General features: G+C 54.2%; 1 protein-coding gene across 1 annotated transcript; it reads left to right on the forward strand.

Moving 5' to 3' along the window:
• Positions 1-2542: 2542 nt before the first annotated feature.
• CLEC3B (C-type lectin domain family 3 member B) lies at positions 2543-11166 on the forward strand. Its single transcript, XM_029241660.1, has 3 exons — positions 2543-2809; positions 6890-6988; positions 10604-11166. Exons 1-3 carry the CDS (start codon positions 2701-2703, stop codon positions 11002-11004), a joined length of 609 nt encoding a protein of 202 aa, XP_029097493.1. The 5' UTR covers positions 2543-2700; the 3' UTR covers positions 11005-11166.
• The last annotated feature ends 445 nt before the right edge of the window (positions 11167-11611 follow it).

Here is an 11611-nt window from a genome sequence, read left to right on the forward strand (position 1 = left end):
CGCAGTGGTTGGGAGTCCGCCTGCCGATGCAGGGGACACGGGTTCGTGCCCCGGTCCGTGGAGGATCCCATGTGCCACAGAGCGGCTGGGCCCGTGGGCCATGGCCGCTGGGGGTGCGCGTCCGGAGCCTGTGCTCCACAACGGGAGAGGCCACAACAGTGAGAGGCCTGCGTACTGGAAAAAAAAAAAAAAAAAAAGCAATGGAGTTTCAAAAAGAAAAAAAGAATTTTAATTTTCTCTTGCTATGTGCTACCCACCCAAATTTCCAGGAAGCAAGGCTCCCTGCCTGTTAGGTTGCATAATCCTCAGCCCTAAACCATCCCACTGAGGGGCCAGCTGTGCATATAAAACCCTCTCCCACTCTTAAGAATGTGAGGGATGGCCCCTGACAGAAAGGGCCAACAGAGTGCCTGCTGCCTGCCCCAGGCTCCTGCCCTTGGGGACCACAGGGGGGAGGTCAGCCAGGCTGGGCTGCAGGCACATCCCTCCCCAAATCAGATGGGGCAAGGCGGGGTCCCTGGAAGAAAAGCCTGAATTACATAGCGCTGCATTTTCTTTTGGAACAATCTAAAGCTCACAGAAAATCTGCAACTACAGTACAAAGAATATTTTTCCCCTGAGCCATTTTCAAGTGAGTTGTCGACCTGATGCCCAAAGGTTGTGCTTTAGTGCATGTTTCCTATTGACAAGGCCACTCTCCTCCATAGTCACAACACACCATCCAAACTGGACAGTAACATCCAAGGGGTACATCCCTGCCACGTGCTCCTCAGACCCACCAAGTTTCTCCAGTTGTCCCAAGGGCGTCCATGAGAGCGGAAGGGTCTGGTCCAAACACGTTGTGTTTGTTGCTCTGTGCCTGCAATCCCCTTCAGTCTGAAACAGTTCCTCAGACTGTCCTTAACAGTTCTGAAAGTTGCTGGGCAGTTGTTTTGTAGAAAGCCCCTCAGTTGGGCTAGTGCGGTGTTTCCTCGGCAGGAGTCTCACGGAGGTGATGCCGCATTCTCCTCACCTCAGCCCATCAGGCGCTCAGGTGCTGCAGGCTCTCCATTTGGCCCATTACTGACGATGCTTACTTTGGTCACTTCATTCAAGTGACATCTTCCAGGCTTCTCCACTGCGAGGTGACTCTTTCCTCTTTGTAATTAATAAGTATTTTGTGGGCAAGTAATCTGAGATGATGAAAATACCCCGTTGCTCATCAGACTTCCTGTGTATTCGCTTATTTATTTATATCTGTGTATGCTCATGATTTCCTGTTTTGCTGTTGCTGTCACTATTTTGATGTTCAAACTGTCCCTGATTTTGGCCCCAAGAAGCTCCTTCAAGCTGGCTCTGTGTCCTGGCACGTTCCCATCCTTCTTTAAACAATTCCTTGCTTTCTGGCAAAACAACTTGTTCTGGGCTCATTTTCTACTTTTCCTGCCCCAGCCCTGAAATCAGCCATTTCTCCAAGGTGCTCTGGTTCCTTTTAGTGGAAAGCTGTATTTATTATAGAAGGTGGCACTTGGATGCCAGGAGTGCTCGAGGCTTTGGAGGCAATTCTGCTCCACCCAGACAGCTGGCAGACTGATGTGCACATTTCCACTGACATTTATAGATTCCTCTTTAGGTGTCAAAGTCCACAACTGCACACCAATAGCTCCAATTTTAATCCTACACCATAGGATTCATTCTAGTTTTCTCTCTGTATTTGTACCTCCCTTTTCTGACAATGAGAAACCTGGCTCCCATGGTCTTTAATAAATGTACTTATTCGATGGGTGCCCCTGTATGTAACCACTCTCTCACCTCTGCCACCACCCACTCTCCCATGTGGACCACGTCTTCTCCTCACCTGGACTCCAACACTCCATGTAGGACCTCTGTTCCCCTGGGGGTGCCCCCCTCCACCCTGCTGCATCCTGACACCCCACACCACACTGCTCCTCATGGGGACATTCTTTTCTCCCTGCTCCGTCTCTGACACCACTCTGGGGCACCATAGCTGCCCCTCTCCCACCGTGGTCACCTCTGCTTCAGACAGGATAGTTGAGAAAGAGAAAGTGAAAAAAGGAGAGGACTCCCTTGTATTTTTAACCAAAGATACATCAAGTGCATAGAGACAGACCACAAAAGAATCACAGCAAACATTCTAGACAATCCAGCAGTCAGCCCCAGTGCACTCTGTAAGGAGACATCATTGTGGGACCATTCTGGGAGTCACCCCACTTGGGGTCAAATACTGGCACTGCCCCTTACAGCTGGGTAGCTTGGGTTCCCTTAAACTCACTGAGCCTCAGTTTCCTCAACTGTAAAATGGGGAAATGACAGCACTTCCCTCATATTGCTGGTGTGAGGTCTCCACGAGGCCAGGGAAAAGTATGACCCAGCGCCTGCCCAAGGTAACTGCTCAGCAGATGTGATCTATGACAACTAGCGTGTATTTTTCAGAATCCTAGAAAATAATGACTCTGTTTTAGAAGGCGGGGCCAGGATGCTGGGTGGGTGTTCCCTGGGCAGCGAGGCTCTGTAGCCCCAAGGGCTTCCTCCTTTTGCAAGCTTTTTTTTGGCACTCTCGCAGCCAACTCTGGGAGGGTTTCCTGGACAGAGGTCATCGTGGCAGTTGCCTTAAGACGTGCAGCCCAGGCCACAGCCACTAGTGCTCTCTGACCCAGGTCCACTGCAGGCGGCAGCAGCAGCCCCAGCCGGTGCAGCAGCATGGAGCTTTGGGGGCCCTACTTGCTCCTCTGCCTCTTCTCCCTCCTGACCCAGGTCACTGCCGAGACACCTACCTCCAAGGTCAAGAAGGCTGCAAATGTTAAGAAAGGTAAGGAGGGGGGTGGAGCCCCTCCCCATCCTCCAGGGAGCTGGTCGCCCTCTCCTTTGCTGGTCCTCACTCTCCTTCCCCTCCTTCACTTTCCTTCTCCATGAGTCCAGCGAACTTCAATGAAGTACCCCTTGGGATCTGGGAGAGTCCTCCAGCAGCAGGGGCAATTGTCAAAACTGTAAGAGTCACTGGCTCTTAGAATCAGAAAGAAGCTTCCAGATCACCTAAACTGACATCCACTCCCCCACCACCCCAATATTTTACAGAAATCAAACCTTTGGCTCAGAAGTCTGGAGATGTCCGACTCTCATCAGGAGTGTTGGCAGGCTTTGCCTTGGCATCTCCAAACCTCAGGTTTCTCAACTGTAAAATAGGGATTGTGGCATTTGCTCACAACGCTGGTTGTGAGGATTTAATGATAGAAAACATGTGAAGTGTCTGGAACGTAGGATATACTTGATGCACGGCGGGGGTGGGGGAAGAACAAGTTAATTCTTAGTTCTATAGTGTATCACAGCCTCGAGGAAATAAAAATGTTCAAACCCAAACTCGGATAGTGGAGGCAGCTTTGCTCTCCCTCTGTTGCCTCTGGGTTTGGGGTGTCCTTGGGTCGCCTTGGCCTCAGCAAGGCCTGCCCTTGGAGCCCTGCCTGCAGTGAGGTCACCGCGGGCTGTTTTGAGACAACATTAGTGAAATGCCATGGCAATGGTCGGGGCTGTCACCCCCCACAGGGCTCCAAGGGGAGGAGAGAGAGTTCCAGGGGATGAGAGTGCTTATTAAGCAGAGAAACAGGTGGCTGGGGCCAAGAGCACAGAAAAGGTGAGGCAGAGGGGCATGGGCCGCCCTCAGGCCCCTCTCTGAGCCTCTTCTAAATGGACAGCTGCCCACTGGTCACGGACAATGTACATAAGGGCACATTAGGACCGTGGAGACCCACAGGCCTGCAACACAGAATGGGCGGATCTGGGTGCTGATAGGAAATAATCCCCAAGGTTCAGTTCATAAAGTAAACAACAAAAAATTCAATACTTTGAATGGATACTATGCTGACATTGGTTTTGAAAAAGGGACTTATATAAAAAAATATATTTACTTGTATATGCATAGAATTTTCTGGAAGGATCCACAAGAGTTAGTAACAGTGATTACCTCTGGGAAGAAAAACTAGGGAGCTAAGGGCAGACTTGATTGGGAAGGAGACTTTGACGTTCTGAACTGTTTGGGTTTTTTAAAGTTATATGGCTGTATTACCTTTTACAAAACGTTCATTAAAAAAAAAAGAAGACTCACAGCATGCATGGTGTGTCCACGAACATTAGCTGAAATTGCCACCAAGGATGTTCTTTGTAAAGGATACACAGTTCCAAAGGCAAATAACAGAATTTTTGAATGTGGAAAATAGTTGTTAATTTCTCAAGTTTACCAAAGATTTAGTATGTATTTATTTAATCATGTAAATCATGTATTTGATCATATGGACAAGAAGGTCAAACCAGACAATGCCCTGGTCCTCTTCAGCTGTCACACTTGAACCCTAGCTCCATGTGGTCCCCACGGAGGTGGCCCATGGAGGTCCAGGAGGAGGCCCGCAGAACAGCTGACAGAGCAAGAGTGGAGTGTCCTGTCCAGCGCTGCCTCTTGCTGAAACCCACTGCAGCTTGGTTTTCCTTCCTTCGACCTGCTGCCCACCTACACCACACACGCTTACAGAGCTCTTTCTCCAGGTAGGGGCCAGTATACGTGCTGAACACTCTAGCAGACCATTAGCATCCCTGCTCTTAAGATGTGAATCAATTTGCAAACCACGGTGGTTCTCCCTCAGGCATCATCAGCATCATCTGGGAAATACATTAAAATCCAGGCACCTGGGACCCACCCCCAGAAATGCCGGATCATGGGCCTGGAATGGGCCCCAGCATCTGCCTTTCCCACCAGTCTCCAGTGATTCCTGGGAGCAGCCAGGACTGGGAATCAAAGGAACAACCTAGTCAGGGACCAGTGCACAAAAGTGGGGGAGGGTGTCCGGAGGAGGGACAGCCGTGCCCAAGGAGACCCCTCAGTGCCCGCTGAGTGGTGGAGAACAAGCTGGCAGGATGGATGAGGGGAGGAGAGGACAGAATGTGCTATGCCCCCATGCTGGCCCCCCGGGTGGGATGAGAAGGGGGAGAGCCCAGGCTGCTTCTGGGAGCTCATCTGCCCCTGGTGTGGGGTGTGGCCTGAGCCAGCTGTATGGGGGTCAGCCAGACGTGAGGCAGGGAGAGCTTAGGTGGCTGGAGCTCCAGAGGCCATGTGGCCACACCTGGCAGAGGAGCTCAGGTGGGGAGGATGGCCTCACAGGGGGTCACAGACTCTTAGAACAGGGACTTGAGGGCATCCATTTCAATAACATGCATCAGGAATCTGAGGCTCAGAGGTAGTGAGGGGCAGCACAAGGGCTCCGACTCCTAGCCCAGAGCTGTAGAAACACCCAACTCCTACGCCTTCCTCAGTGGAGTTCTGTTAGCACCTTGGTCCTTGGCCAGTCCCTGGAGGGCCCCTCGTACACTCGGGCACCTTGGTGCAAATCACAAAAGGCTCTCCGCTCTGAGCTGACAAATTATAGAAGAGCATCCCTTTCTCTGGTGTGGTCAAGCAGCACAGCCAGGGCAAGGCTTAGAGGCTGGACATGGGCCCCCACCTGTCCCCTCAGCTGAGTGCCCTTGTGCAGTACCCAACTTTCACAACTTTATGCGGTGCCTTGTGCTGGTACATCACGGGACTGAGTACAGAGCTGCTGTGAACCACTGAGGCAGAGGCCCACTGTGAGGCACACATAACCCAGTCAGGCTAGTTTGCCAGCCCCAAACACTCCCTGTTTTGCCTTGCTCATCTGGGTGTTAATTTCCTCATACTTGGTAAGTCACATCATGAATTTCTATATATGCCAGTATGTTTCTTGCTCACGTTTCCTGTGATTCCCCTGCAAAGGAATCTGGGGTGGACAAAGGTCTGGCTTCACCCCTCATACCATGGACTTTATGCAGGCACAGCCAAATGGACCATGGAAGCGCTTCCCCACCCTCTACCCAAGCTGAGCTCAGCCTTTCCTGAAGCTCCTGGGATTTCAGAAAGACTGGGGTCCACCCACTTAGCTCTCAACTTACACATGCAGAGGAAGACATTTCACATCTGCCTCTCATGAATAACTGGCTCCAAACGGGCCTTTGTGCTCAGGAAGGCTCACATTAGGAAACCTGCTGCCATCACAGACGTGGGGAGAACAAGCTTGCAGCCGTGCGGACTCGGGTTCGGGCTGCTGGCTCTGCCAGCTCAGGCGAGTTGCTTCGGTCTGGCCTCAGTTTCCCGTCTGTGAATTGGTGGTGGTGTAGAAGAGACACATTACCCACGTCACAGGGCTGACAATGAGCCCAGCGCTGGTCACATGCTTCATTTCTCTTAGTCTTTATTCTTCTTCAGAGTCCTTGCAGGTGGGGCTATTATCATCCCGTTTTACAGATGAGGACAGTGGATTCAGGGAGGCTGTGGAACTTGCCCAGGTCACCCACATGCATGCAACCTCAGAGCCTGTACACACGTTCACCTGTGCTGCTCCACACAGCCCCAGGCCGAGTGCCTGCCCTGCTTGGTCCGTGTCCTGTTCGTCCAGCCTGGGGAAGTGAATCTGGGAGGTCTCAAGGGCCCCTGGCCCTGCTTCCTGTGCTCTGTTCTCCTCTAGAGCTGGGAGGGTGGTTGGGTGTCACCGAAGGAGCTGTCTGCACCCTCCACCCTGCTCCTGCAAATCCCAACCCCATCTGATCCCAGCAACTCTCCTGAACAATGCGGTACAGGTCTCACTTTAGCAAGAGCAAGAGAAGGATGGTCCCCCGGCAGAAGGAAAATCATCAGCTATCACTTAGACTACCACCGGCAGGGACAGGGAGAGAGAGAGTATGCCAAGACATCAAGGTCGAGGGGAGTCGTTTCCCTCGTCCCCTTGTGGCTGACAGTGGTCCACCCCTCCCAGTCCCTGCCCTGCCCCACTCCCTACTGCCTTTCTCACGTGTTCGTGATTGTCCCCACTTCCTTCTGACTTCATTCTAGATGCCGTGAGCCCGAAGATGCTTGAGGAGCTCAAGACCCAGCTGGACAGCCTGGCCCAGGAGGTGGCCCTGTTGAAAGAGCAGCAGGCCCTGCAGACGGGTGAGTGCACGTGGCGGCCTCTCTGGGCAGGGGTACATCAGACAGAGGGCCTCAGGCCAGCAGCCAGCAACCCACCTGTAGCCTCGAGCCAGCACCAGGGCCCTGGCTGGCCCCTGTAGTCCAGGGCACTGGATTCACAGAGCCCCCTCCTCAGCCTGCTTCTCTCAGGAAGATCCTCTGACATGTGGAAGCAGCAATGTACCAAAAGGACAACAAGCTCTCCCACAAGAATCCATTACCGCCCACTGGAAGTGCGAGCCCTGCAGTGCTCGTGGAGCAGAGGCAACCCTAATGAACCCCAGGAGACCCTCCACTCAGCCAGCCCCCACAGCCCTACAGGGCGTGAGCTTCATTCCCTGTGTCAGCAGCTTTGCTGAGGCTGCCACTCTTATCATCATCATTATGCTGAGGCAGGATTTATCACCCCTATTTTAAAGAGGGGAACTGAGGCATAGAGAGGTTCTGGTTTTGCCACGCCCTCCTGGCTAGTTACTGCAGTTTAGGATGGGAATGGAAGCAGCCTGCCTGGTGCATGCTGGGTGTGAGGAAAGGTGGGCTGTGGTCTTCCTGGCCCTGCACAAACCAGCTAAACCAGGATGGACAAAATACACGGCTGCGGAGCCCCGGGACACAGCTCGTAGCCACCTGCCCTAGCACTGCCTGGCCAGCCTGCCTGGGCAACCTGTTCTCTTTCTCTCCACCAAGGTCCTTTCATATTGTCTCTATTTCCCACACATCTCAAACTCACCTACTTCTTCGTGACCTTGCCCTGGAGAACACAGAATACAGACTAACAATACTACTTAACACATGGGGGAATGTTTAAAATGAGCACAGTGTTGTTCAGGGCCTCAGTTTCCTCATCTGTAAAGTCGAAGGGCTGGGGGTGGACTTGCAGGGCAAGCTCTAAGGTCTCATGTCTAAGCTTTGTGCTTGTGCCAAGACCATGCAACCCAGATGCCACTTGCCTCCTGAGGTGGGTGATGTGGTGGGGACCTCCCCATGCAAAGTCCATGGCATATGGAGAACTAAACACCCCCTCCATGTCTGCTGATTCCTAGGAGGTTCATGGGCTCCTGGCCTCCTTGGGGACCTTCTCCCTCTCATCACCCTCTCCTTTACTACCACTACCTGCAAATCACCTTGTCAATAACCCCACACAAAGCACTCCTGACCTAACTGAAGAGTTGAGAGAATCAAGGGTTAGGGGAGCAACCCTCCCCTCCCGCCATCTGCCCCTTCCCTCCCCCAATCAGCAAACACACATGAGGTCCTCCCCCCAGCGAGCCTCTGCCAGGCACAAGGAGGCAGAGGTGACCCAGCCGGGGTCCTGCTCTGGGAGCCTCAGTATATTCATGAAATCAATGTATTCACTGGAACCCGCACGTGTAGGAAGATAAAGAAGGATTCCAAGCAGAGGGCATGGTAGGAGCAAAGCTATGGAAGGCCAGCCAAGAATCAACAGGATCGGGCTGCCCTGGTGGCGCAGTGGTTGGGAGTCCGCCTGCCAATGCAGGGGACACGGGTTCGTGCCCCGGTCCGGGAAGATCCCACATGCCGCGGAGCGGCTGGGCCCGTGAGCCATGGCCGCTGAGCCTGTGCTCCGCAACGAGAGAGGCCACAACAGTGAGAGGCCCGCGTACAGCAAAAAAAAAAAAAAAAAAGAATCAACGGGATCATGAATAGGCCAGAGTGACAAAATGTCAGTAACGATGGTAAGGCACTGAGAACTGATACTTATTGAGGACTAACTATGTTGGAGGGAGTGTTGCAGGTGGGGTTCCCAAGAAGCAGCCCCGAGGTGGAGTTTAGCCTGCAGGAGGTTTATTAGGGAGCACACCCAGGATCAGCACCTGGGGAAGGGAAGAGACAGAAGGACGCAGGAGTGGGAAGAGTGCCCTGCGCGTCTCAACGAAAGCCTCAGCCAACTGCAGAGGGAGCCCTGACGACGGGAGGGCCCTTCAGAGCTGTCCTGAGTTGGGGCAAGAGGGCTCATGGGCCAGTCACTGGGTACAGGCTGCTCTGGTTAGGGGGCATACCATGGGGGAGGGGGCTGTCTTCCGCTGATGCAATCCCCAAAGGGGCTGAGAGTTAAGAGTTGTCTCCCAGCAGCGCTCCCAGCAGCTGGGGTAGTCAGTCCTTCACCCCAAGGGGGTCTTGGTGGCGTGTCAGAGTCCCCAGCAGGAAGGAAAGGCAGTGTGGCGCCAGGCTGGGAAGGGCAATGAAACCTGGCTAGGATGAGCTGCAGGATAGCACGCGGTAGGGCTGGCTGCCTTGGGACGGCATCTGTGAGTAAAGACACCTCTGTGATGCTGCAGGCCCGGAGTTCAGAGCTCCAGGAGTGTCAGGTGCTCACGGGGACATGGAGATGTGTGTTAAGTGAAAGCAACTGAGTGAGAGGGTGAGTGAGTGAGGGGATGGGGGTGGGGTGGAGTGCAGACCTGCCCCTAACACTTTTGGGGTCAGCAGCAAGAGGACAAATGGAGGCATGTACCCCAACTGCCTAAACATTTAAGTTACAAACCCAGCTGAAGAACAAACTGCTGGGACTTCCCTGGTGGTCCAGTGGTTAGGACTCCACGCTTCCAATGCAGGGGGCCTGGGTTCGATCCCTGGTCAGGGAACTAGATCCCGCATGCTGCACGAAGATCCCGTGTGCCACAACTAAGACCCGGTGCAGCCAAATAAATAAATAAATATTAAAAAAAAAAACAAAAACCAAACTGCTAAGTAAAAACATTCTATGCTCCTAAGCTGACCAAATATATACCTTCATCACAACCTTTGAGACCAGATTCAAATTTAGGATCTTGGACTCGAGTTCCATGCCTGAGAGAGCTAGCCCCTGGCCCACCACCTGGGCCATCTCCTCTGTCCTAGGGGCTTGCCCGTCTCAGCTCCGTCCTCCCAGTCGCCAACCCAGAAGAGGCCCCTGGCAGACTCTGGGAGCTTGCTTGGGCCCCTGGGTCAGGGCTTTGGGGTCCTGGGTACCTGGAGTGTGGTCTAGGTTCTGGGTAGGGATGTCCCCTGGCCCTGCAGTTTCTTGATCTTAGGGAGGGTGGGGCTGGAGGAAGATCAGAGCAGGTGGCTCCGCCTGGGCTCCCCGGGAAGCCCACTCTGAGATGGAGCTCATTTATTAGGGAGAGCCCGGGGTCCCAACTGTGAAGGGAGGGAGGTGTTGGAAGCAGATTGGGCAGAGGGGGAGCAGAGTAGCAGCACAGGCCCAAGGCCCACCTCTGCCACCCTGTGGAGCCTCCAAGCTAAAAGGCCCCTTCAGAATTATCCTGCTTGGGGGAGAGATGACCCTACCTATTCCCCTGGGCACTGGATGGGGCACCCAGGAGAGGGGTGTGACCTTGACGGAGGGGCCGTGTGCAGCTGAGGGGGCTGACCTCACTCCCAGCAGCAGGGGCTCCACCACCTCTTAAATGGGGATCTGAGATGTGCATCAGTGCCCACCACAGCACGGCCCTCTGGCCTGGGTCTGGAGCCTGTCCAGGGAGGACAGGATGTACAGGGATGGAATGGAGGATGGTGTGACTACCCCTGGCGGTTGGCTCTTGGCTCCGGAACCGTAGGCCTTGGGTGACGTCCATTTCCTCCCCTTCCCACCAGTCTGCCTGAAGGGTACCAAGGTGCACATGAAGTGCTTTCTGGCCTTCGTCCAGGCGAAGACCTTCCACGAGGCGAGCGAGGACTGCATCTCGCGAGGGGGCACCCTGGGCACCCCGCATACGGGCTCCGAGAACGACGCCCTGTACGAGTACCTGAGCCAGAGTGTGGGCAGCGAGGCCGAGGTCTGGCTGGGCTTCAACGACATGGCGGCCGAAGGCACCTGGGTGGACATGACTGGCGGCCATATCACCTACAAGAACTGGGAGACAGAGATCACCGCCCAGCCCGACGGCGGCAAGGTCGAGAACTGCGCTGCTCTGGCCGGTGCGGCCAACGGCAAGTGGTTCGACAAGCGCTGCCGGGACAACTTGCCCTACGTCTGCCAGTTCGCCATCGTCTAGCGGGCCGAGAGGGGCGAGGGCGGGGGCAGAGTCCGGGGGCGGGGCCAGGGGAGGGTGGGATCGTGAGCCCCGGAAGAGGGGCCGTGGGACCTTCCCGCCCCGCATCCCTGCCCCCGCGCGCTGGGGGCCTCCTCTTGCAAATAAAGTGGGTGCAGCTTGGCAGAGAGTGGCTGCGGTCTGTGCCGGGTCCAAGGGGTGGGGAGTCCAGGAGCCCGGCCGGGAGCCCAGGGAGAGGTCGCTTAGAAGGAGGCGAGTAGGGAGGTGGTGAAGGATGTCGAGCTGGGCGCAGAGGAGGGGGAGGAGGAAAAGAAGGGGGGGGACGAGGGAACCCCTGACTGCTGCTGCCTTTTTTAAATTAAATAACTTTATATTTCATTGGATTTCCCACTTACAGAAAAGTTGCAAGAATCCCCGTATACCCTTCATCCAGATTCCACAAATATTAATGTTTTCCCATATTTGCTTATTCTTCTATTTTTTCCTGAACCGTTTGACAGTGAAATGCAGACGTGATGCCCCTTTACCCCTAAATATTTCAGCGTGTTTCCTGAAAGCAAGGACATTTTCTCACGGAAGCAGAGCACTGTTATCAAGGTCAGGAAATAAA

The sequence above is a fragment of the Monodon monoceros genome, unplaced genomic scaffold (genome assembly GCF_005190385.1).
Source record: "Monodon monoceros isolate NGI ecotype Baffin Bay Population unplaced genomic scaffold, NGI_Narwhal_1 Super_Scaffold_3, whole genome shotgun sequence".
Lineage (NCBI taxonomy): Eukaryota > Metazoa > Chordata > Mammalia > Artiodactyla > Monodontidae > Monodon > Monodon monoceros.